The sequence below is a fragment of the Oncorhynchus tshawytscha genome, unplaced genomic scaffold (assembly GCF_018296145.1).
Source record: "Oncorhynchus tshawytscha isolate Ot180627B unplaced genomic scaffold, Otsh_v2.0 Un_scaffold_328_pilon_pilon, whole genome shotgun sequence".
Classification (NCBI taxonomy): Eukaryota; Metazoa; Chordata; class Actinopteri; order Salmoniformes; family Salmonidae; genus Oncorhynchus; species Oncorhynchus tshawytscha.
In genome coordinates this window covers 130,396-158,353 of record NW_024609553.1, presented here as the reverse complement: position 1 = coordinate 158,353, position 27,958 = coordinate 130,396, and the positions used below count along the sequence as shown (strand labels likewise).

Genomic DNA, 27,958 nt, shown 5'->3' with positions numbered 1-27,958 from the left:
GTTTTATGTGTTATAGATCATATGGGTTGAGTTGTGTTTTATTATGTTATAGATCATATGGGTTGAGTTGTGTTTTATTATGTAATAGATCATATGGGTTGAGTTGTGTTTTATGATGTAATAGATCATATGGGTTGAGTTGTGTTTTATTATGTAATAGATCATATGGGTTGAGTTGGGTGTTGTTTTTATTATGTAATAGATCATATGGGTTGAGTTGTGTTTTATTATGTAAGATCATATGGGTTGAGTTGTGTTTTATTATGTTATAGATCATATGGGTTGAGTTGTGTTTTATTATGTAATAGATCATATGGGTTGAGTTGTGTTTTATTATGTAATAGATCATATGGGTTGAGTTGTGTTTTATGATGTTATAGATCATATGGGTTGAGTTGTGTTTTATTATGTAATAGATCATATGGGTTGAGTTGTGTTTTATTATGTTATAGATCATATGGGTTGAGTAGTGTTTTATTATGTAATAGACCATATGGGTTGAGTTGTGTTTTATGATGTAATAGATCATATGGGTTGAGTTGTGTTTTATTATGTTTAGATCATATGGGTTGAGTGTTTTATTATGTAATAGATCATATGGGTTGAGTTGTGTTTTATTATGTAATAGATCATATGGGTTGAGTTGTGTTTTATTATGTTATAGATCATATGGGTTGAGTTGTGTTTTATTATGTAATAGATCATATGGGTTGAGTTGTGTTTTATTATGTAATAGATCATATGGGTTGAGTTGTGTTTTATGATGTAATAGATCATATGGGTTGAGTTGTGTTTTATGATGTAATAGATCATATGGGTTGAGTTGTGTTTTATTATGTAATAGATCATATGGGTTGAGTTGTGTTTTATTATGTAATAGATCATATGGGTTGAGTTGTGTTTTATTATGTTATAGATCATATGGGTTGAGTTGTGTTTTATTATGTAATAGATCATATGGGTTGAGTTGTGTTTTATGATGTAATAGATCATATGGGTTGAGTTGTGTTTTATTATGTAATAGATCATATGGGTTGAGTTGTGTTTTATTATGTAATAGATCATATGGGTTGAGTTGTGTTTTATTATGTAATAGATCATATGGGTTGAGTTGTGTTTTATGATGTAATAGATCATATGGGTTGAGTTGTGTTTTATTATGTAATAGATCATATGGGTTGAGTTGTGTTTTATTATGTAATAGATCATATGGGTTGAGTTGTGTTTTATTATGTAATAGATCATATGGGTTGAGTTGTGTTTTATTATGTAATAGATCATATGGGTTGAGTTGTGTTTTATTATGTAATAGATCATATGGGTTGAGTTGTGTTTTATGATGTAATAGATCATATGGGTTGAGTTGTGTTTTATGATGTAATAGATCATATGGGTTGAGTTGTGTTTTATGATGTAATAGATCATATGGGTTGAGTTGTGTTTTATTATGTAATAGATCATATGGGTTGAGTATTATGTTTTATTAGTTGTAATAGATCATATGGGTTGAGTTGTGTTTTATTATGTAATAGATCATATGGGTTGAGTAGTGTTTTATTATGTAATAGATCATATGGGTTGAGTTGTGTTTTATTATGTAATAGACCATATGGGTTGAGTTGTGTTTTATTATGTTATAGATCATATGGGTTGAGTTGTGTTTTATTATGTAATAGATCATATGGGTTGAGTTGTGTTTTATTATGTAATAGATCATATGGGTTGAGTTGTGTTTTATTATGTAATAGATCATATGGGTTGAGTTGTGTTTTATGATGTAATAGATCATATGGGTTGAGTTGTGTTTTATTATGTAATAGATCATATGGGTTGAGTTGTGTTTTATTATGTAATAGATCATATGGGTTGAGTTGTGTTTTATTATGTAATAGACCATATGGGTTGAGTTGTGTTTTATGATGTAATAGATCATATGGGTTGAGTTGTGTTTTATTATGTAATAGATCATATGGGTTGAGTAGTGTTTTATTATGTAATAGACCATATGGGTTGAGTTGTGTTTTATGATGTTATAGTCATATGGGTTGAGTTGTGTTTTATGATGTAATAGATCATATGGGTTGAGTTGTGTTTTATTATGTTTAGATCATATGGGTTGAGTTGTTTTATTATGTAATAGATCATATGGGTTGAGTTGTGTTTTATTATGTTATAGATCATATGGGTTGAGTTGTGTTTTATTATGTAATAGATCATATGGGTTGAGTAGTGTTTTATTATGTAATAGACCATATGGGTTGAGTTGTGTTTTATGATGTTATAGATCATATGGGTTGAGTTGTGTTTTATTATGTTATAGATCATATGGGTTGAGTTGTGTTTTATGATGTAATAGATCATATGGGTTGAGTAGTGTTTTATGATGTAATAGATCATATGGGTTGAGTTGTGTTTTATTATGTTATAGATCATATGGGTTGAGTTGTGTTTTATTATGTAATAGATCATATGGGTTGAGTAGTGTTTTATTATGTAATAGACCATATGGGTTGAGTTGTGTTTTATTATGTAATAGATCATATGGGTTGAGTTGTGTTTTATGATGTTATAGATCATATGGGTTGAGTTGTGTTTTATTATGTAATAGATCATATGGGTTGAGTTGTGTTTTATTATGTAATAGATCATATGGGTTGAGTTGTGTTTTATTATGTAATAGATCATATGGGTTGAGTTGTGTTTTATGATGTAATAGATCATATGGGTTGAGTTGTGTTTTATTATGTTATAGATCATATGGGTTGAGTTGTGTTTTATTATGTAATAGATCATATGGGTTGAGTTGTGTTTTATGATGTTATAGATCATATGGGTTGAGTTGTGTTTTATTATGTATAGATCATATGGGTTGAGCATATGGGTTGAGTTGTGTTTTATGATGTAATAGATCATATGGGTTGAGTTGTGTTTTATTATGTTATAGTCATATGGGTTGAGTAGTGTTTTATTATGTAATAGACATATGGGTTGAGTTGTGTTTTATTATGTTATAGATCATATGGGTTGAGTTGTGTTTTATTATGTAATAGATCATATGGGTTGAGTTGTGTTTTATTATGTAATAGATCATATGGGTTGAGTTGTGTTTTATTATGTAATAGATCATATGGGTTGAGTTGTGTTTTATTATGTTATAGATCATATGGGTTGAGTTGTGTTTTATTATGTAATAGATCATATGGGTTGAGTTGTGTTTTATTATGTAATAGATCATATGGGTTGAGTTGTGTTTTATTATGTAATAGAGTCATATGGGTTGAGTTGTGTTTTATGATGTAATAGATCATATGGGTTGAGTTGTGTTTTATTATGTAATAGATCATATGGGTTGAGTTGTGTTTTATTATGTAATAGACCATATGGGTTGAGTTGTGTTTTATTATGTAATAGATCATATGGGTTGAGTTGTGTTTTATGATGTATTGAGTTGTGTTTTATGTAATAGATCATATGGGTTGAGTTGTGTTTTATGTATGTGAATATAGATCATATGGGTTGAGTTGTGTTTTATTATGTAATAGATCATATGGGTTGAGTTGTGTTTTATTATGTAATAGATCATATGGGTTGAGTTGTGTTTTATGATGTTATAGATCATATGGGTTGAGTTGTGTTTTATTATGTTATAGATCATATGGGTTGAGTTGTGTTTTATGATGTAATAGATCATATGGGTTGAGTTGTGTTTTATTATGTAATAGATCATATGGGTTGAGTTGTGTTTTATGATGTAATAGATCATATGGGTTGAGTTGTGTTTTATGATGTAATGATCATATGGGTTGAGTTGTAGATCATATGGGTTGAGTTGTGTTTTATTATGTTTTATAGATAGATCATATGGGTTGAGTCGGTTGAGTTGTGTTTTATTATGTTATAGATCATATGGGTTGAGTTGTGTTTTATTATGTAATAGATCATATGGGTTGAGTTGTGTTTTATGATGTAATAGATCATATGGGTTGAGTTGTGTTTTATTATGTAATAGATCATATGGGTTGAGTTGTGTTTTATGATGTAATAGATCATATGGGTTGAGTTGTGTTTTATGATGTAATAGATCATATGGGTTGAGTTGTGTTTTATTATGTAATAGATCATATGGGTTGAGTAGTGTTTTATTATGTAATAGACCATATGGGTTGAGTTGTGTTTTATTATGTTATAGATCATATGGGTTGAGTTGTGTTTTATGTGTGTGTAATAGATCATATGGGTTGAGTTGTGTTTTATGATGTAATAGATCATATGGGTTGAGTTGTGTTTTATGATGTAATAGATCATATGGGTTGAGTTGTGTTTTATGATGTAATAGATCATATGGGTTGAGTTGTGTTTTATTATGTAATAGATCATATGGGTTGAGTTGTGTTTTATTATGTAATAGACCATATGGGTTGAGTTGTGTTTTATGATGTAATAGATCATATGGGTTGAGTTGTGTTTTATTATGTAATAGATCATATGGGTTGAGTAGTGTTTTATTATGTAATAGATCATATGGGTTGAGTTGTGTTTTATTATGTAATAGATCATATGGGTTGAGTTGTGTTTTATTATGTTATAGATCATATGGGTTGAGTTGTGTTTTATTATGTTATAGATCATATGGGTTGAGTTGTGTTTTATGATGTAATAGATCATATGGGTTGAGTTGTGTTTTATGATGTAATAGATCATATGGGTTGAGTTGTGTTTTATTATGTAATAGATCATATGGGTTGAGTTGTGTTTTATTATGTAATAGATCATATGGGTTGAGTTGTGTTTTATTATGTAATAGATCATATGGGTTGAGTTGTGTTTTATTATGTAATAGATCATATGGGTTGAGTTGTGTTTTATGATGTAATAGATCATATGGGTTGAGTTGTGTTTTATTATGTTATAGATCATATGGGTTGAGTTGTGTTTTATTATGTAATAGATCATATGGGTTGAGTTGTGTTTTATTATGTTATAGATCATATGGGTTGAGTTGTGTTTTATTATATGGGTTGAGTTGTTATATAGATCATATGGGTTGAGTTGTGTTTTATGATGTAATAGATCATATGGGTTGAGTTGTGTTTTATGATGTAATAGATCATATGGGTTGAGTTGTGTTTTATTATGTAATAGATCATATGGGTTGAGTTGTGTTTTATTATGTAATAGATCATATGGGTTGAGTTGTGTTTTATTATGTAATAGATCATATGGGTTGAGTTGTGTTTTATTATGTAATAGATCATATGGGTTGAGTTGTGTTTTATTATGTAATAGATCATATGGGTTGAGTTGTGTTTTATTATGTAATAGATCATATGGGTTGAGTTGTGTTTTATTATGTAATAGATCATATGGGTTGAGTTGTGTTTTATGATGTAATAGATCATATGGGTTGAGTTGTGTTTTATTATGTAATAGATCATATGGGTTGAGTTGTGTTTTATTATGTAATAGATCATATGGGTTGAGTAGTGTTTTATTATGTAATAGATCATATGGGTTGAGTTGTGTTTTTTTATTATGTAATAGATCATATGGGTTGAGTTGTGTTTTATTATGTAATAGATCATATGGGTTGAGTTGTGTTTTATTATGTAATAGATCATATGGGTTGAGTTGTGTTTTATTATGTAATAGATCATATGGGTTGAGTTGTGTTTTATGTGTTTTATTAGTGTAATAATAGATCATATGGGTTGAGTTGTGTTTTATTATGTAATAGATCATATGGGTTGAGTTGTGTTTTATTATGTAATAGATCATATGGGTTGAGTTGTGTTTTATTATGTAATAGATCATATGGGTTGAGTTGTGTTTTATGATGTAATAGATCATATGGGTTGAGTTGTGTTTTATGATGTAATAGATCATATGGGTTGAGTTGTGTTTTATGATGTAATAGATCATATGGGTTGAGTTGTGTTTTATTATGTAATAGATCATATGGGTTGAGTTGTGTTTTATTATGTAATAGATCATATGGGTTGAGTAGTGTTTTATTATGTAATAGATCATATGGGTTGAGTTGTGTTTTATTATGTAATAGATCATATGGGTTGAGTAGTGTTTTATTATGTAATAGACCATATGGGTTGAGTTGTGTTTTATTATGTAATAGACCATATGGGTTGAGTTGTGTTTTATTATGTAATAGATCATATGGGTTGAGTTGTGTTTTATTATGTAATAGATCATATGGGTTGAGTTGTGTTTTATTATGTAATAGATCATATGGGTTGAGTTGTGTTTTATTATGTAATAGATCATATGGGTTGAGTTGTGTTTTATTATGTAATAGATCATATGGGTTGAGTTGTGTTTTATTATGTAATAGATCATATGGGTTGAGTTGTGTTTTATGATGTAATAGATCATATGGGTTGAGTTGTGTTTTATGATGTAATAGATCATATGGGTTGTGTTTTATTATGTAATAGATCATATGTTGTGTTTTATTATGTAATAGATCATATGGGTTGAGTTGTGTTTTATGATGTAATAGATCATATGGGTTGAGTTGTGTTTTATGATGTAATAGATCATATGGGTTGAGTTGTGTTTTATGATGTAATAGATCATATGGGTTGAGTTGTGTTTTATTATGTAATAGATCATATGGGTTGAGTTGTGTTTTATTATGTAATAGATCATGTGAAGAATGGCGCTGAAGGAGATGGATGATGTTTTCCGATCCCGAATTCAACATGAAATCAACACAAAATGTCTCCTGTCACTGGATTTAGGTTGCTGGTTGGGTGGAGTCCAAGTCAAACCAAGTCTCTTTATTTCTGAGCTCAGAGAGAATAACATACACAGCGCAGTGGAGACAGCCTGAATTCCTGAAACATTGGGTGATGAGCACATATCTTTATAGTTTCCTGTTCCTGGGAGGGACTTTATTCATACAAGGATGCAGGTGCATCGGGTTTGCAACACATAATGATCCTCCCAGGAACAGGAGATTATATGATTTACTCTATATTCAAATTGACACACTCCATATTCAATTCATGTTTTCGAATAAAAACATACAAATATATATGTTTGAGTTTACTGTGTACAATTTAATTTCTTATAGTATAAACAAGTAAACATTGTCAGTCAACAACATAAGACAATGGGAGCAGTGTGTACGCTCTCTGATGAATTTTAAGTGTATGTGATGTGAATTACAAGTTTACACACAAGGATAAGTAATTATTCTCTCCTGTGTGGATTCTCATGTTTTGTAAGTGACTGTGATGAGTAATATGTCTTCCCACAGTCTGAACATTTGTAAGGCTTCTCCCCTGTGTGCAGTCTCATGTCTTCCTTCAGGCTTCCTAAATGGGTAAAACACTTTGAACACAGGGAGCAGTGGTATGGGTTCTCCCGTGTGTATTCTCATGAACTTTCAGGCTTCCTGACCGGCAAAAACTATTTTCACACTAGGCGCAATGGTATGGTATCTCCCCTGTGTGTATTCGCTCATGAGCTTTGAGAGTGTCTAACCGCTTAAAACTCTTTCCACACTGGGCACAATGGTACAGCTTCTGCCTAATGTGTATTTGCTCATGGGTTTTGAGAGTGTCTAACCGCTTAAAACTCTTTCCACACTGGGCACAATGGTACAGCTTCTGCCTAATGTGTATTTGCTCATGGGTTTTGAGTGTGTCTAACCGCTTAAAACTCTTTCCACACTGGGAGCACGGGTGTGGCTTCGCTCCTGTGTGTATCCTCTCATGTCTTTTCATGCTCACTAAATGGTTAAAACTCTTCCCACAATGTGAGCAGTAGTAAGGCTTCTTCCTTGTGTGCAGTCTCATGTGTTCCTTCAGGCTTCCTGACTGGCTAAAACTCTTTCCACACTGGGCGCAAAGGTATGACTTCTCCCCTGTGTGTATTCGCTCATGAACTTTCAGGCTTCCTGACTTGCTAAAACTATTTCCACACTGGGCACAATGGTACAGCTTCTGCCTAATGTGTATTTGCTCATGGGTTTTGAGAGTGTCTAACCGCTTAAAACTCTTTCCACACTGGGAGCACAGGTGTGGCTTCGCTCCTGTGTGTATCCTCTCATGTCTTTTCATGCTCACTAAATGGCTAAAACTCTTCCCACAATGTGAGCAGTAGTAAGGCTTCTCCCTTGTGTGCAGTCTCATGTGTTCCTTCAGGGTTCCTGACTGGCTAAAACTCTTTCCACACTGGGCACAATGGTACGGCTTCTCCCTAGTCTGTATTTGCTCATGGGTTTTGAGAGTGTCTAACCGCTTAAAATTCTTTCCACACTGGGAGCAATGGAAAGGCATCTCCCGTGTGTGTGTTCGCTCATGAGCTTTCAGATTTCCTAAGTAGCTAAAACTCTTTTCACACTGGGCGCAATTTTGTGTCTTCGGTTCTGTGTGTCCCCTCTCATGTCTGTTCAGGCTTCCTAACTTGGTAAAACTCTTTCCACAATGGCAGCAGAGGTGTCGTCTTGCTGGTTCGGACGTCTCTGGTTCCTCCAAGTTTGGTTTTCCTCCTGCCAAAGACAGTGTTTATTTAAAGAGAGAACAGAATTACATCTCCACATCATAAAACTGCCTTGCTATGAGGTTTAATCCAAATATGATCTCTCAATAACCTGAGGCTAGTTTTCCAAACATTTCATAATTTGGTAATTAATAGTAATTACTGATATGTTTACATTACTTATTATTCTTTCTGTTTTAAGTCAGAACACAAAGAACTAGACAGTTCTAGATCACTCAAGACATAATTGGATTCTATGTTCTACAGTTCTAGGACACTGAAGACACAGAAGTCACTGGATTCCAATCAGCAGGTGGTTCTAAATATATAACATTCATAGCTGTATGATACAGAATGTGACCTACACACTTCCTTAAACATAAAATAACTAAAGAAATAATTTTGTGTGGAAGTCCAAAACTTGGAGACAGACACAAAGCTCATTAGTAACATCTCCCTGTTGTTGAAAGGGTTCGACACAATGGCTTTTTATTTAGTTAGACATTCACACATTTTTTACATTTTTGACTAATCATGTCATGATATTTTGTGTAAAGTTTTTTAAAAAATGGTGTCACATATTTTGGATAGATGTTCCTAAAAAATATAAACGCAACATGTAAAGTGTTGATCCCATGTTTCATGACCTGAAATAACAGAATTCTTCCATTCACACAACAGCTAATTTCTCTCAAATTCTGTGCACAAATTTGTTTACATCGTTGTTAGTGAACATTTCTCCTTTACCAAGACAATCCATCCACTTGACAGTTGTGGCATATCAAGAAGCTGATTAAACAGCATGATCGTTACACAGGTGCACCTTGTTCTGGGGACAATAAAATGCCACTCTAAAATGTGAAGTTGTGTCACACAACACAATGCCACAGATGTCTCAAGTTTTAAGGGCGCATGCAATTGGCATGCTGACTGCAGGAATAACCACTGGAGCAGGTATCAGATAATTGAATGTTCATTTCTCTACTAGAAGCCGCCTCCAACACCATTTTAGAGAATTTGGCAGTACATCCAACTGGCCTCACAACCGCAGACCACGTTTAACAACACCAGCCCAGGACCATCGTCTGAGACCAGCCACCCGGACAGATGAAACTGAGGAGTTTTTCTCTCTACAATAAAGCAATAAAAATTACCCCCCCCTGCACTCCACCACTGGGAGGTAATACAGATTATTACCCCCCTCACTCCACCACTGGGAGGTAATACAGATTATTACCCCCCTGCACTCCACCACTGGGAGGTAATACAGATTATTACCCCCCCCCTGCACTCCACCACTGGGAGGTAATACAGATTATTACCCCCCACCCCACCACTGGGAGGTAATACAGATTATTACCCTCCACCACCACTGGGAGGTAATACAGATTATTACCCCCCCCTGCACTCCACCACTGGGAGGTAATACAGATTATTACCCCCCTGCACTCCACCACTGGGAGGTAATACAGATTATTACTCCACCACTGCCCCTGCACTCCACCACTGGGAGGTAATACAGATTATTACCCCCCCTGCACTCCACCACTGGGAGGTAATACAGATTATTACCCCCCTGCACTCCACCACTGGGAGGTAATACAGATTATTACCCCCCTGCACTCCACCACTGGGAGGTAATACCCCCCTGCACTCCACCACTGGGAGGTAATACAGATTATTACCCCCCTGCACTCCACCACTGGGAGGTAATACAGATTATTACCCCCCCACTCCACCACTGGGAGGTAATACAGATTATTACCCCCCCCTGCACTCCACCACTGGGAGGTAATACAGATTATTACCCCCCCTGCACTCCACCACTGGGAGGTAATACAGATTATTACCCCCCCTGCACTCCACCACTGGGAGGTAATACAGATTATTACCCCCTGCACTCCACCACTGGGAGGTAATACAGATTATTACCCCCCTGCACTCCACCACTGGGAGGTAATACACCCCCACCACCACTGGGAGGTAATACAGATTATTACCCCCCCCTGCACTCCACCACTGGGAGGTAATACAGATTATTACCCCCCTGCACTCCACCACTGGGAGGTAATACAGATTATTACCCCCCTGCACTCCACCACTGGGAGGTAATACAGATTATTACCCCCCTGCACTCCACCACTGGGAGGTAATACAGATTATTACCCCCCCCTGCACTCCACCACTGGGAGGTAATACAGATTATTACCCCCCCTGCACTCCACCACTGGGAGGTAATACAGATTATTACCCCCCTGCACTCCACCACTGGGAGGTAATACAGATTATTACCCCCCTGCACTCCACCACTGGGAGGTAATACAGATTATTACCCCCCTGCACTCCACCACTGGGAGGTAATACAGATTATTACCCCCTCCACCACTGGGAGGTAATACAGATTATTACCCCCTGCACTCCACCACTGGGAGGTAATACAGATTATTACCCCCCCCTGCACTCCACCACTGGGAGGTAATACAGATTATTACCCCCCCCTGCACTCCACCACTGGGAGGTAATACAGATTATTACCCCCCCCCTGCACTCCACCACTGGGAGGTAATACAGATTATTACCCCCCCTGCACTCCACCACTGGGAGGTAATACAGATTATTACCCCCCCTGCACTCCACCACTGGGAGGTAATACAGATTATTACCCCCTGGGAGGTAATACAGATTACCCCCCCTGCACTCACACCACTGGGAGGTAATACAGATTATTACCCCCACTCCACCACTGGGAGGTAATACAGATTATTACCCCCCCCCTGCACTCCACCACTGGGAGGTAATACAGATTATTACCCCCCCCCTGCACTCCACCACTGGGAGGTAATACAGATTATTACCCCCCCCTGCACTCCACCACTGGGAGGTAATACAGATTATTACCCCCCCCTGCACTCCACCACTGGGAGGTAATACAGATTATTACCCCCTGCACTCCACCACTGGGAGGTAATACAGATTATTACCCCCCCCTGCACTCCACCACTGGGAGGTAATACAGATTATTACCCCCCCCCTGCACTCCACCACTGGGAGGTAATACAGATTATTACCCCCCTGCACTCCACCACTGGGAGGTAATACAGATTATTACCCCCCCCTGCACTCCACCACTGGGAGGTAATACAGATTATTACCCCCACTGGGAGGTAATACAGATTATTACCCCCCTCCACCACTGGGAGGTAATACAGATTATTACCCCCCTGCACTCCACCACTGGGAGGTAATACAGATTATTACCCCCCTGCACTCCACCACTGGGAGGTAATACAGATTATTACCCCCCCTGCACTCCACCACTGGGAGGTAATACAGATTATTACCCCCTGCACTCCACCACTGGGAGGTAATACAGATTATTACCCCCCTGCACTCCACCACTGGGAGGTAATACAGATTATTACCCCCCTGCACTCCACCACTGGGAGGTAATACAGATTATTACCCCCCAGATTATTACCCCCTGCACTCCACCACTGGGAGGTAATACAGATTACCCCCCCTGCACTCCACCACTGGGAGGTAATACAGATTATTACCCCCCTGCACACCACTGGGAGGTAATACAGATTATTACCCCCCTGCACTCCACCACTGGGAGGTAATACAGATTATTACCCCCTGCACTCCACCACTGGGAGGTAATACAGATTATTACCCCCCTGCACTCCACCACTGGGAGGTAATACAGATTATTACCCCCTGCACTCCACCACTGGGAGGTAATACAGATTATTACCCCCCTGCACTCCACCACTGGGAGGTAATACAGATTATTACCCCCTGCACTCCACCACTGGGAGGTAATACAGATTATTACCCCCCTGCACCCACCACTGGGAGGTAATACAGATTATTACCCCCTGCACTCCACCACTGGGAGGTAATACAGATTATTACCCCCCTGCACTCCACCACTGGGAGGTAATACAGATTATTACCCCCTGCACTCCACCACTGGGAGGTAATACAGATTATTACCCCCTGCACTCCACCACTGGGAGGTAATACAGATTATTACCCCCCTGCACTCCACCACTGGGAGGTAATACAGATTATTACCCCCCCCTGCACTCCACCACTGGGAGGTAATACAGATTATTACCCCCTGCACTCCACCACTGGGAGGTAATACAGATTATTACCCCCCCTGCACTCCACCACTGGGAGGTAATACAGATTTACCCCCTGCACTCCACCCCCCCCCCCTGCACTCCACCACTGGGAGGTAATACAGATTATTACCCCCCCTGCACTCCACCACTGGGAGGTAATACAGATTATTACCCCCCTGCACTCCACCACTGGGAGGTAATACAGATTATTACCCCCCTGCACTCCACCACTGGGAGGTAATACAGATTATTACCCCCTGCACTCCACCACTGGGAGGTAATACAGATTATTACCCCCCTGCACTCCACCACTGGGAGGTAATACAGATTATTACCCCCCTGCACTCCACCACTGGGAGGTAATACAGATTATTACCCCCCACCACTGGGAGGTAATACAGATTATTACCCCCTGCACCCACTGGGAGGTAATACAGATTATTACCCCCCCTGCACTCCACCACTGGGAGGTAATACAGATTATTACCCCCCTGCACTCCACCACTGGGAGGTAATACAGATTATTACCCCCTGCACTCCACCACTGGGAGGTAATACAGATTATTACCCCCTGCACTCCACCACTGGGAGGTAATACAGATTATTACCCCCCCACCACTGGGAGGTACTCCACCACTGGGAGGTAATACAGATTATTACCCCCCCTGCACTCCACCACTGGGAGGTAATACAGATTATTACCCCCCTGCACTCCACCACTGGGAGGTAATACAGATTATTACCCCCCCTGCACTCCACCACTGGGAGGTAATACAGATTATTACCCCCTGCACTCCACCACTGGGAGGTAATACAGATTATTACCCCCCCCTGCACTCCACCACTGGGAGGTAATACAGATTATTACCCCCCTGCACTCCACCACTGGGAGGTAATACAGATTATTACCCCCCTGCACTCCACCACTGGGAGGTAATACAGATTATTACCCCCCCTGCACTCCACCACTGGGAGGTAATACAGATTATTACCCCCTGCACTCCACCACTGGGAGGTAATACAGATTATTACCCCCTGCACTCCACCACTGGGAGGTAATACAGATTATTACCCCTGCACTCCACCACTGGGAGGTAATACAGATTATTACCCCCCACCTGCACCCACCACTGGGAGGTAATACAGATTATTACCCCCCTGCACTCCACCACTGGGAGGTAATACAGATTATTACCCCCTGCACTCCACCACTGGGAGGTAATACAGATTATTACCCCCCCCCTGCACTCCACCACTGGGAGGTAATACAGATTATTACCCCCTGCACTCCACCACTGGGAGGTAATACAGATTATTACGCACTCCACCACTGGGAGGTAATACAGATTATTACCCCCTGCACTCCACCACTGGGAGGTAATACAGATTATTACCCCCTGCACTCCACCACTGGGAGGTAATACAGATTATTACCCCCCTGCACTCCACCACTGGGAGGTAATACAGATTATTACCCCCCCTGCACTCCACCACTGGGAGGTAATACACTCCACCACTGGGAGGTAATACAGATTATTACCCCCCTGCACTCCACCACTGGGAGGTAATACAGATTATTACCCCCCCCTGCACTCCACCACTGGGAGGTAATACAGATGGGATAATACCCCCCCCTGCACTCCACCACTGGGAGGTAATACAGATTATTACCCCCTGCACTCCACCACTGGGAGGTAATACAGATTATTACCCCCCTGCACTCCACCACTGGGAGGTAATACAGATTATTACCCCCCTGCACTCCACCACTGGGAGGTAATACAGATTATTACCCCCCTGCACTCCACCACTGGGAGGTAATACAGATTATTACCCCCCCTGCACTCCACCACTGGGAGGTAATACAGATTATTACCCCCCTGCACTCCACCACTGGGAGGTAAGATACAGATTATTACCCCCCCCCCTGCACTCCACCACTGGGAGGTAATACAGATTATTACCCCCTGCACTCCACCACTGGGAGGTAATACAGATTATTACCCCCCCTGCACTCCACCACTGGGAGGTAATACAGATTATTACCCCCTGCACTCCACCACTGGGAGGTAATACAGATTATTACCCCCCTGCACTCCACCACTGGGAGGTAATACAGATTATTACCCCCTGCACTCCACCACTGGGAGGTAATACAGATTATTACACCCCTGCACTCCACCACTGGGAGGTAATACAGATTATTACCCCCTGCACTCCACCACTGGGAGGTAATACAGATTATTACCCCCCTGCACTCCACCACTGGGAGGTAATACAGATTATTACCCCCCTGCACTCCACCACTGGGAGGTAATACAGATTATTACCCTGCACTCCACCACTGGGAGGTAATACAGATTATTACCCCCTGCACTCCACCACTGGGAGGTAATACAGATTATTACCCCCCTGCACTCCACCACTGGGAGGTAATACAGATTATTACCCCCTGCACTCCACCACTGGGAGGTAATACAGATTATTACCCCCCCTGCACTCCACCACTGGGAGGTAATACAGATTATTACCCCCTGCACTCCACCACTGGGAGGTAATACAGATTATTACCCCCCTGCACTCCACCACTGGGAGGTAATACAGATTATTACCCCCCCCTGCACTCCACCACTGGGAGGTAATACAGATTATTACCCCCCCCGCACTCCACCACTGGGAGGTAATACAGACCCCCCTGCACTCCACCACTGGGAGGTAATACAGATTATTACCCACCACTGGGAGGTAATACAGATTATTACTCACACCACTGGGAGGTAATACAGATTATTACCCCCTGCACTCCACCACTGGGAGGTAATACAGATTATTACCCCCTGCACTCCACCACTGGGAGGTAATACAGATTATTCCCCCTGCACTCCACCACTGGGAGGTAATACAGATTATTACCCCCCTGCACTCCACCACTGGGAGGTAATACAGATTATTACCCCCTGCACTCCACCACTGGGAGGTAATACAGATTATTACCCCACTCCACCACTGGGAGGTAATACAGATTATTACCCCCCTGCACTCCACCACTGGGAGGTAATACAGATTATTACCCCCCTGCACTCCACCACTGGGAGGTAATACAGATTATTACCCCCTGCAGATAATACAGATTATTACCCCCCCTGCACTCCACCACTGGGAGGTAATACAGATTATTACCCCCTGCACTCCACCACTGGGAGGTAATACAGATTATTACCCCCTGCACTCCACCACTGGGAGGTAATACAGATTATTACCACTGGGAGGTAATACCCCCCCTGCACTCCACCACTGGGAGGTAATACAGATTATTACCCCCACTGCACTCCACCACTGGGAGGTAATACAGATTATTACCCCCCTGCACTCCACCACTGGGAGGTAATACAGATTATTACCCCCCTGCACTCCACCACTGGGAGGTAATACAGATTATTACCCCCACTGGGAGGTAATACAGATTACCCCTGCACTCCACCACTGGGAGGTAATACAGATTACCCCCCCTGCACTCCACCACTGGGAGGTAATACAGATTATTACCCCCTGCACTCCACCACTGGGAGGTAATACAGTATTACCCCCTGGGAGGTAATACCACTGGGAGGTAATACAGATTATTACCCCCCTGCACTCCACCACTGGGAGGTAATACAGATTATTACCCCCTGCACTCCACCACTGGGAGGTAATACAGATTATTACCCCCCTGCACTCCACCACTGGGAGGTAATACAGATTATTACCCCCCCCCTGCACTCCACCACTGGGAGGTAATACAGATTATTACCCCCCCGCACTCCACCACTGGGAGGTAATACAGATTATTACCCCCTGCACTCCACCACTGGGAGGTAATACAGATTATTACCCCCCCCTGCACTCCACCACTGGGAGGTAATACAGATTATTACCCCCCCCTGCACTCCACCACTGGGAGGTAATACAGATTATTACCCCCCCCTGCACTCCACCACTGGGAGGTAATACAGATTATTACCCCCTGCACTCCACCACTGGGAGGTAATACAGATTATTACCCCCCCTGCACTCCACCACTGGGAGGTAATACAGATTATTACCCCCTGCACTCCACCACTGGGAGGTAATACAGATTATTACCCCCCCCTGCACTCCACCACTGGGAGGTAATACAGATTATTACCCCCTGCACTCCACCACTGGGAGGTAATACAGATTATTACCCCCCACTGGGAGGTAATACAGATTATTACCCCCCTGCACTCCACCACTGGGAGGTAATACAGATTATTACCCCCTGCACTCCACCACTGGGAGGTAATACAGATTATTACCCCCTGCACTCCACCACTGGGAGGTAATACAGATTATTACCCCCTGCACTCCACCACTGGGAGGTAATACAGATTATTACCCCCCCCTGCACTCCACCACTGGGAGGTAATACAGATTATTACCCCCTGCATTACCACTGGGAGGTAATACAGATTATTACCCCCCTGCACTCCACCACTGGGAGGTAATACAGATTATTACCCCCCTGCACTCCACCACTGGGAGGTAATACAGATTATTACCCCCCTGCACTCCACCACTGGGAGGTAATACAGATTATTACCCCCCTGCACTCCACCACTGGGAGGTAATACAGATTATTACCCCCCCCTGCACTCCACCACTGGGAGGTAATACAGATTATTACCCCCCCCTGCACTCCACCACTGGGAGGTAATACAGATCCCCCCTGCACCACCACTGGGAGGTAATACAGATTATTACCCCCTGCACTCCACCACTGGGAGGTAATACAGATTATTACCCCCCCCCCTGCACTCCACCACTGGGAGGTAATACAGATTATTACCCCCCCTGCACTCCACCACTGGGAGGTAATACAGATTATTACCCCCTGCACTCCACCACTGGGAGGTAATACAGATTATTACCCACCACTGGGAGGTAATACAGATTATTACCCCCCTGCACTCCACCACTGGGAGGTAATACCACTGGGAGGTAATACAGATTATTACCCCCCTGCACTCCACCACTGGGAGGTAATACAGATTATTACCCCCCTGCACTCCACCACTGGGAGGTAATACAGATTATTACCCCCCCCTGCACTCCACCACTGGGAGGTAATACAGATTATTACCCCCCTGCACTCCACCACTGGGAGGTAATACAGATTATTACCCCCTGCACTCCACCACTGGGAGGTAATACAGATTATTACCCCCCTGCACTCCACCACTGGGAGGTAATACAGATTATTACCCCCTGCACTCCACCACTGGGAGGTAATACAGATTATTACCCCCCCTGCACTCCACCACTGGGAGGTAATACAGATTATTACCCCCTGCACTCCACCACTGGGAGGTAATACAGATTATTACCACTGGGAGGTAATACCCCCCCTGCACTCCACCACTGGGAGGTAATACAGATTATTACCCCCCTGCACTCCACCACTGGGAGGTAATACAGATTATTACCCCCTGCACTCCACCACTGGGAGGTAATACAGATTATTACCCCCTGCACTCCACCACTGGGAGGTAATACAGATTATTACCCCCCTGCACTCCACCACTGGGAGGTAATACAGATTATTACCCCCTGCACTCCACCACTGGGAGGTAATACAGATTATTACCCCCCTGCACTCCACCACTGGGAGGTAATACAGATTATTACCCCCTGCACTCCACCACTGGGAGGTAATACAGATTATTACCCCCTGCACTCCACCACTGGGAGGTAATACAGATTATTACCCCCCCTGCACTCCACCACTGGGAGGTAATACAGATTATTACCCCCTGCACTCCACCACTGGGAGGTAATACAGATTATTACCCCCCCTGCACTCCACCACTGGGAGGTAATACAGATTATTACCCCCCCCCTGCACTCCACCACTGGGAGGTAATACAGATTATTACCCCCCTGCACTCCACCACTGGGAGGTAATACAGATTATTACCCCCTGCACTCCACCACTGGGAGGTAATACAGATTATTACCCCCTGCACTCCACCACTGGGAGGTAATACAGATTATTACCCCCTGCACTCCACCACTGGGAGGTAATACAGATTATTACCCCCCTGCACCCACCACTGGGAGGTAATACAGATTATTACCCCCCTGCACTCCACCACTGGGAGGTAATACAGATTATTACCCCCTGCACTCCACCACTGGGAGGTAATACAGATTATTACCCCCTGCACTCCACCACTGGGAGGTAATACAGATTATTACCCCCCTGCACCCACCACTGGGAGGTAATACAGATTATTACACTCCACCACTGGGAGGTAATACAGATTATTACCCCCTGCCTCCACCACTGGGAGGTAATACAGATTATTACCCCCCTGCACTCCACCACTGGGAGGTAATACAGATTATTACCCCCTGCACTCCACCACTGGGAGGTAATACAGATTATTACCCCCCCCTGCACTCCACCACTGGGAGGTAATACAGATTATTACCCCCCCCTGCACTCCACCACTGGGAGGTAATACAGATTAGATGGGAGGTAATACAGATTATTACCCCCTGCACTCCACCACTGGGAGGTAATACAGATTATTACCCCCTGCACTCCACCACTGGGAGGTAATACAGATTATTACCCCCCTGCACTCCACCACTGGGAGGTAATACAGATTTATTACCCCCCCCCTGCACTCCACCACTGGGAGGTAATACAGATTATTACCCCCCTGCACTCCACCACTGGGAGGTAATACAGATTATTACCCCCCTGCACTCCACCACTGGGAGGTAATACAGATTATTACCCCCTGCACTCCACCACTGGGAGGTAATACAGATTATTACCCCCTGCACTCCACCACTGGGAGGTAATACAGATTATTACCCCCCCCTGCACTCCACCACTGGGAGGTAATACAGATTATTACCCCCCTGCACTCCACCACTGGGAGGTAATACAGATTATTACCCCCCTGCACTCCACCACTGGGAGGTAATACAGATTATTACCCCCTGCACTCCACCACTGGGAGGTAATACAGATTATTACCCCCCTGCACTCCACCACTGGGAGGTAATACAGATTATTACCCCCTGCACTCCACCACTGGGAGGTAATACAGATTATTACCCCCCTGCACTCCACCACTGGGAGGTAATACAGATTATTACCCCCCTGCACTCCACCACTGGGAGGTAATACAGATTATTACCCCCCCTGCACTCCACCACTGGGAGGTAATACAGATTATTACCCCCCTGCACTCCACCACTGGGAGGTAATACAGATTATTACCCCCTGCAGATTATTACTCCACCACTGGGAGGTAATACAGATTATTACCCCCCTGCACTCCACCACTGGGAGGTAATACAGATTATTACCCCCTGCACTCCACCACTGGGAGGTAATACAGATTATTACCCCCCCGCACTCCACCACTGGGAGGTAATACAGATTATTACCCCTGCACTCCACCACTGGGAGGTAATACAGATTATTACCCCCCTGCACTCCACCACTGGGAGGTAATACAGATTATTACCCCCTGCACTCCACCACTGGGAGGTAATACAGATTATTACCCCCCCTGCACTCCACCACTGGGAGGTAATACAGATTATTACCCCCTGCACTCCACCACTGGGACAGATCCACCACTGGGAGGTAATACAGATTATTACCCCCCTGCACTCCACCACTGGGAGGTAATACAGATTATTACCCCCCCCTGCACTCCACCACTGGGAGGTAATACAGATTATTACCCCCCTGCACTCCACCACTGGGAGGTAATACAGATTATTACCCCCCCCTGCACTCCACCACTGGGAGGTAATACAGATTATTACCCCCCTGCACTCCACCACTGGGAGGTAATACAGATTATTACCACTGGGAGGTAATACCCCCCTGCACTCCACCACTGGGAGGTAATACAGATTATTACCCCCTGCACTCCACCACTGGGAGGTAATACAGATTATTACCCCCTGCACTCCACCACTGGGAGGTAATACAGATTATTACCCCCCTGCACTCCACCACTGGGAGGTAATACAGATTATTACCCCCCTGCACTCCACCACTGGGAGGTAATACAGATTATTACCCCCCTGCACTCCACCACTGGGAGGTAATACAGATTATTACCCCCCTGCACTCCACCACTGGGAGGTAATACAGATTATTACCCCCCCTGCACTCCACCACTGGGAGGTAATACAGATTATTACCCCCCCCCCCTGCACTCCACCACTGGGAGGTAATACAGATTATTACCCCCCCCTGCACTCCACCACTGGGAGGTAATACAGATTATTACCCCCCCCTGCACTCCACCACTGGGAGGTAATACAGATTATTACCCCCCCCTGCACTCCACCACTGGGAGGTAATACAGATTATTACCCCCTGCACTCCACCACTGGGAGGTAATACAGATTATTACCCCCTGCACTCCACCACTGGGAGGTAATACAGATTATTACCCCCCTGCACTCCACCACTGGGAGGTAATACAGATTATTACCCCCCCCCGCACTCCACCACTGGGAGGTAATACAGATTATTACCCCCCCCCTGCACTCCACCACTGGGAGGTAATACAGATTATTACCCCCCCAACACAACACTCCACCACTGGGAGGTAATACAGATTATTACCCCCCTTCTCATCCACCACTGGGAGGTAATACAGATTATTACCCCCCCTGCACTCCACCACTGGGAGGTAATACAGATTATTACCCCCCCCCTGCACTCCACCACTGGGAGGTAATACAGATTATTACCCCCTCCCCTGCACTCCACCACTGGGAGGTAATACAGATTATTACCCCCTGCACTCCACCACTGGGAGGTAATACAGATTATTACCACCCCCTGGTCAAGGTAATACAGATTATTACCCCCCTGCACCCAGGGTCAGATTATTACCCCCCCCCCTGCACTCCACCACTGGGAGGTAATACATTCCACCACCGGGAGGTAATACAGATTACCTGGTCATCAAGGGGCCAAAGTATAGACACGTTTTAAATACAGGTACAGACTATGTGGAAAACGATTTAAGACAGACACTCTCTCCAACACAACCCAACATTGCAGAGTTACTGCATGTGCATCCTTTCCAGCACACCCTTCTCATTAACCTGTGGTTATTCACAATTTTTGATGAACAAATAAGGTTTTATATGTAAAATGGTTTAATAAAGAGCAAAATGATTGATTATTATTATATTATTATTTGTGCCCTGGTCCTATAAGAACTCTTTGTCACTTCCCACGAGCCGAGTTGTGACACACTCACACTCATTCTTATGTTTAATAAATGTATCGTATAGTGTGTGTGTGACCGGTTTACAATGACGTAAAAAAAACAAACATTTGAGAGTAGCACCAGGGTCAGCGCAGAGGGGGTACTCTAGCCTTGAGAGTAGCACCAGGCTCACTCTAGCCTCCACCGTAACAGGCTAGCACCTAGCCTCAGCGGCAGAGCAGGCTCCACTCTAGCTAGCTCCACAGGCTATCTGGCCAACAGGCCAACAGGCTCCACTCTAGCCTCCACCGGCCTGGGCCAACAGGCTCCACTCTAGCCTCCACAGGCTATCTGGCCAACAGGCTCCACTCTAGCCTCCACCGGCCAACAGGCTCCACTCTAGCCTCCACCGGCCAACAGGCTCCACTCTAGCCTCCACTGGCTATCTGGCCAACAGGCTCCACTCTATTCAGTATCTTCTGATGATGTGTGCCTGGTGGCGCTAATCTACTCTTTTCCTTTCAGCAGGTTAATACCTGCCTGGCGCCCCAACAAAATCTCTATCTTTAACCCTCTTTAATTACTAGGGCCCCACGTTTGGAACTGTGGTTTTCCTAGACATGGCTACTATATGGTGATCACTACATCTGATGGATCTGGATGCTGCTTTAAAACACATTTCTGCAGCAATAGTAAAGATATGATCAAAACATGTTGATGATTTCATTCCTCTACTGTTTGTAACTACCCTGGTAGGTTGATTGATAACCTGAACCAGGTTGCCGGCACTGGTTACAGTTTGAAGCTTTCTCTTGAGTGGGCAGCCTGATCACAGTTTTCCTCCAGTATTAGTTCATTAATTAAAACAGGACAAATTGAAGTTTCTGGAGTTTAGTTTGCCTGTTCTACAGTCTTGTAAAGATAGGGGGGTTGACTGGGACAGGCAATGTAACATCCATAATGTTTTATGGAATGTTTTTGTAAAACAAGCACCTTACATCAGATCATCTTGAAACTTTCTCTCTAAAGCTAACTTTCATCAAGGTTTTATATGATCAATTGGTTTCTCTTTTCATTGGCAGAATCCTTTTTCAGTGTTATGATATTCATAACATCCATATCCACCAGTCTATCTTCCTGTCAACTAACAGAACTCGGCTTGTTGTCCTGGTAACAGATACCAGTGGACAGATCTGTTGTATTTGTTCAAACTAAACTACAGCACTTACTTTGGTGAGTCAAATCTGATCCTTTCTTCTCTGCTCCTCCTCTCACAGTTCCACTCAGCCCTGTTGTTTTACTGCAGTCCACCAGCAGCACAGACAACCTATTCATACCCAGCAGTAAGGTGCTACCGGGAGAGGCACGACACAGGGACTCCGGGAGGGAGGAAGGGCTAGCGTTGTCCTGGTAACCATAAAGAGGGGACACAGACGCATATCATTATGGATGCTGATGTCACTGTTGTCATAAAGTGCATTACAGAAACCCAGCCCCCGATAGATCAAGCTGTATGCTACACCAGACCAAGCTGTACCATCTGGTGTTCTGATCTGGAAAGACTCTTCTCTGCCTCGTCAGCATCAGGATGTTGTTGAGGCTCCCCAGAGGATCCACGATAGTCATGTCTCTCTCCTGTGTGAACGAGAACATCAAACAGGTGGTAAACTTATGATCTACTATTACAATCACAAAGGGTCTTACAAGAGGCATTAATATCTCTAGACAGGGCCTAAAATGGAAATGTTAAAGGGTTGTTCCACGAAATGGGTGCCTGTTGCATCCCTTTGATATTTAAGTAGAAATGATGCACCAATATTGAATTGTAAAAGTCTGTTATATTAGATGAGGTGCACTTTAATATAGACCACATTAAATAAATCTAATTTAAAAGACCCCGAAATATATGTACCAATGGCAGACTGACCCTTTAACAATTCCTACAGTACTGAATATCATATTCAAGTGTAGAACTTCAGTAGAATGCCCCTTTAAAACCCCACATTCAATAACTGCATAGTTTGTGTCCCTGTTTAAGACAGTACTCACTGGTGTTAATCTGATATTCTGTCTCCTCCTCTTTCACTCCCAAAACGTCTTCCTCCTTCACCTTTATTGAGATAGCATCCTCTTCCTCTCTAAACGGTTCTCTCTCTTCTTTCACTATAACAGCCTCCTCTTCCTCCTTCTTCATTCTGAAAGATTCTTCCTCTCCTTTCAGAGTAATATCCTCCTCTTCTTCTTCTTCTTTCACGACAATGTTCATCGCCAGAGCTTCTTTCTCCAAACAGCAGACCTCTTCTTTAACAGGGGAGGAGTAGTTTAGTGAGCTCATGGTCAGGGATGTTAGCTAGCTAGCTAGCATTAGCGACTAGCCTAGTGCTAGGCTCAGTATCAATCTTTAACACGTTTGCAAATTGAACATGCAAATTAGGTTCAAGTTAACGTCAACTGAAATGTGTTTTAAACACTGAGATTAGCTAATGTATATTAACATGGTCTAAAGCGTCAATCTTTCAGTTTTATGTTGGCTAGCAAGCTACCGAGGTGGTTGAAAGAGTAGCCGTGTTGTTGTTCCTGAAGAAGCGTCCGTCCAGTCCATTATACGTCACGCAAGAAGCATCACCTGAAAGACGCTCATCGCCATCTGCTGGCTGGAGTGGGTAACGCAGTTTGGAAACAATAGTTACTACACTTTTTGTATTGGAAAGAACGTCATAATTATTTAATAATAAGCTGATACATTTTCTCTTCCAAATAATACGTTCCTGTACACAGACGTAGAAGCTCAATATGAATATGTAGATGATTAATACATACTTCTGTGCCGCCATCCTGTCAGAAGGTAACAGACTGTTTTTATTACCGTGGTAACGATGGATTTTCATTGTGTTCCATGGTGTTTATCGCCCCTAGTGGAGCTTTCTGGTACTTAGAAAGACTGTACGGAAACAGCAAGTAGAGAATTCGTTCTGCGCGCATAGAAGCGCTACGGTTCAGGTCTTTCAGTGCAGTTATTTCTTGTCACGCTTCATCCTCGGAAAATATTTGTTTGTAAGTTCGATTCAAGCATGTTGCTAGTGATGATAATCTTGTTATTGATAGAATTGCTTACTAATCAATGTTAGTTGGTTGCATTTACTCACACAAATTACCTTGCCAATCAGGTATGCCGCATTGTAAAACATACAATACTGAAGTTTGTTACTGTTTCTAGTGTTTCTGCTTTGTTATTTTACAGAGGTGGTTGCACATTATTAGAGTAATGAAAGGAGCCAATTACCATATGAGTAACAATTAGCTATATGGTTTGGCCTCATGCCAGATACATGGTACATTGGCATGGTACATTGGCACATTGGCACATTGGCACGTGCTTTGTATTTATGCAACTTCAACTTGAAATGTATAATGTATAATGTATAATGTACAGCTAATAATAATGTACAGCTACAGTATATCGATGTGAATTGAATACTTAAGTATATTCTTTTCTGTATTTTGTAGTTTCACAACCTAAATATTTTTAATATTAATTCAATATATTCATTCAAGAAAAGTCACGCCTTGGAAGTTTTATTGAAGACTTAGTTGTTAGCTATCTGTCTAGTTTTGCATGGGAACGCACTTCAAGGGCAGAATAACTTAGATGAATAGGTAGCGTGTTAATACACATTTTCTCTGCTCATTTTTTACATTAGTTTTAATCTAGATGTGACGGTACTATTCCCTTAAAGCCACGCTCTATAAAATACGAATAAACCTGTAAACAGAGCAAATGCATCACATGCAAATAGCACTTGATTATCAGAGGGGTCATATAGAACATTATTATCAGAAGGGTGTATTATGACATCAGATAGAACTACTCAGACATTCCAAATATCACTTGATTATCAGAGGGGTGTATTATGACATCACATAGAACAACTCAGACATTCCAAATATCACTTGATTATCAGAAGGGTGTATTATGATGTCAGAACTACTTGCCCTGCTGGACACAATATGGCAAATGCATCACATGCAAATAGCACTTGATTAACTGTAGCGCTTTACACTGAGTCTACAAAACATTAAGAACACCTGCTCCTTCCATGACTTAGACTGACCAGGTGAATCCAGGCTAAGTGATGTCACAAGTTAAATCCACTTCAATCTGTGTAGATGAAGGGAAGAGACAGGTTAAATAAGGATTTTTAAGCCTTGAGACAATTGAGGCATAGATTGTGTGTGTGCCATTCAGAGGGTGAATGGGGAAGACAACATATTGAAGTGTCTTTGAACAGGGTATGGTATTAGGTGCACCGGTTTGTGTCAAGAACTGCAACGCTACAGTTTCCCCATGTGTACCAAGACTGGTCCACCACCCAAACAGTAGCAGTTAATGCAGTTTAAGATTTGAGAGAGTGTGCAAAGCTGTATTAGTTGGGGACAGCCCTAATGGGAACAGATACCAGTGGGCAGATCTATTGTAATTGTTCAAACTAAACTACAGCACTTACTTTGATGTGTCAAATCTGATCCTTTCTTCTCTTCTCCTCCTCTCACAGTTCCACTCAGCCCCGTTGTTTTCCTGCAGTCCACCAGCAGCACAGACAACGTCTTCATACCCAGCAGTAAGGTGCTACCGGGAGAGGCACGACAAAGTGACTCCAGGAGGGTGGAAGGGGTTGAGATAGCATTGTCCTGTTAACCATAAAGAGGCGACACATACCATTATGGATGCTGATGTCACTGTTGACATAAAGTGCTTTACAGGAACCCAGCCCAGACCCCAAAAGAGCTGTATGCTAGACCAGACCAAGCTGTACCATCTGGTGTTCTGATCTGGAGAGACTCTTCTCTGCCTCGTCAGCATCAGGATGTTCTTGAGGCCCCCAGAGGATCCACAATAGTCATGTCTCTCTCCTGTGTGAATGAGAACATCAAACAAACTTATGATCTTCTATTACAATCACAGTCTTACAAGAGGCTTTAATATGTCTAAAAAGGGCCTAAAATGGCCACTTTCATCATGATTTCTAAATATATTGTTTGTGATGCAAATGTTAAAGGGTCGTTCCATAATGCCTTTTGCGTCCCTTTGTTATAAGTATAAGAATTCAACACATCTAATGTAAAAGTCCCCAAAACATGAACCAATGGCAGATTGACCCTTTAACAATTCCTACAGTACTGAACAACATATTCAAGTGTTTAACTTCAGTAGAATACCCCTATAAAAAAAAATATTTTTTTTAAAATCACATTAGTTCAACAACGGCATAGTTTGTGCCCCTGTTTTTAAGACAGTACTCACTGGTGTTAATCGGTACTTCAGTCTCATCCTTTTCACTCCTAAAACATCTTCCTCCTCTTTAATTGAGATATCCTCCTCTTCCTCTTCTTTCAATGTTATGGAATCTTCCTCCTTTTTGATTCTGAAAGCTGCTACCTCCTCCTCCTCCTCCACTCTGACCTCTTTCCCGTCTTCCTCTTTCACTGTAATATCATCCACTTCTTCTTTCAAAGCAATAGCCTCCTCTTCCTCCTTTATCATCCTGAAAGCTTCTTCGTCTCCGTTCACCAGAGCTTCTTTCTCCGTTGAGTTTAGTGAGTTTATGCTCCGGGAGATTAGCCTAGTGCCGTATCTAGTTAACACATTTGCTAATTTAAGCGTTTAGATGAACTAGTAGATACGTAAATATAATTGTGTTCTAAACACCAAGAATAATATACACACAACAATGTAAACACTAAGAGTAATATACACAAGATTGGTCAAAAGCGCTTCAATGTTTCGGTTTTAGGTTCGCTAGCAAACCACCGCTTTGGTTGAATCAGAAGCCTTTTGTCGCTGTTGAAGAAGCCTCCTGTTACCGTCCAACCAGATTATAGGTCACGCAAGAAACATCACCTGAAAGACTCATATCACCATCTGCTAACATTTAATTGACAACGCCATCTGCTAACATTTAATTGACAACGCCATCTGCTAACATTTAATTGACAACGCCATCTGCTAACATTTAATTGACAACGTTTTTTGGGAAAGCTTTTCCATCAACCAGGAGATGG

General features: G+C 42.5%; 1 protein-coding gene across 6 annotated transcripts in view; it reads right to left on the bottom strand.

Moving 5' to 3' along the window:
* LOC112241325 (zinc finger protein 436-like) overlaps positions 1 to 27,933 on the bottom strand; it is an 85,503-nt gene extending 57,570 nt beyond the window's left edge. The window contains exons 1-6 of one of the 6 annotated variants that reach the window (XM_042315867.1): positions 27,201 to 27,909; positions 26,404 to 26,587; positions 23,948 to 24,199; positions 23,436 to 23,533; positions 23,128 to 23,305; positions 6,780 to 8,512 (exon numbers count right to left, since the gene is read on the bottom strand). In XM_042315867.1, the coding sequence (XP_042171801.1) occupies positions 7,440 to 8,512; positions 23,128 to 23,305; positions 23,436 to 23,533; positions 23,948 to 24,199; positions 26,404 to 26,587; positions 27,201 to 27,440 (2,025 nt within the window). In that variant the 5' untranslated portion in view covers positions 27,441 to 27,909 and the 3' untranslated portion in view covers positions 6,780 to 7,439. Of the gene's footprint in view, positions 1 to 6,779; positions 8,513 to 23,127; positions 23,306 to 23,435; positions 23,534 to 23,947; positions 24,200 to 26,403; positions 26,588 to 26,712; positions 26,810 to 27,200 lie in introns of those variants that run through there. The other 5 variants (XM_042315869.1, XM_042315868.1, XM_042315870.1 and 2 more) reach the window with 5 other exon arrangements.
* Between the last annotated feature and the right edge of the window lie 25 nt (positions 27,934 to 27,958).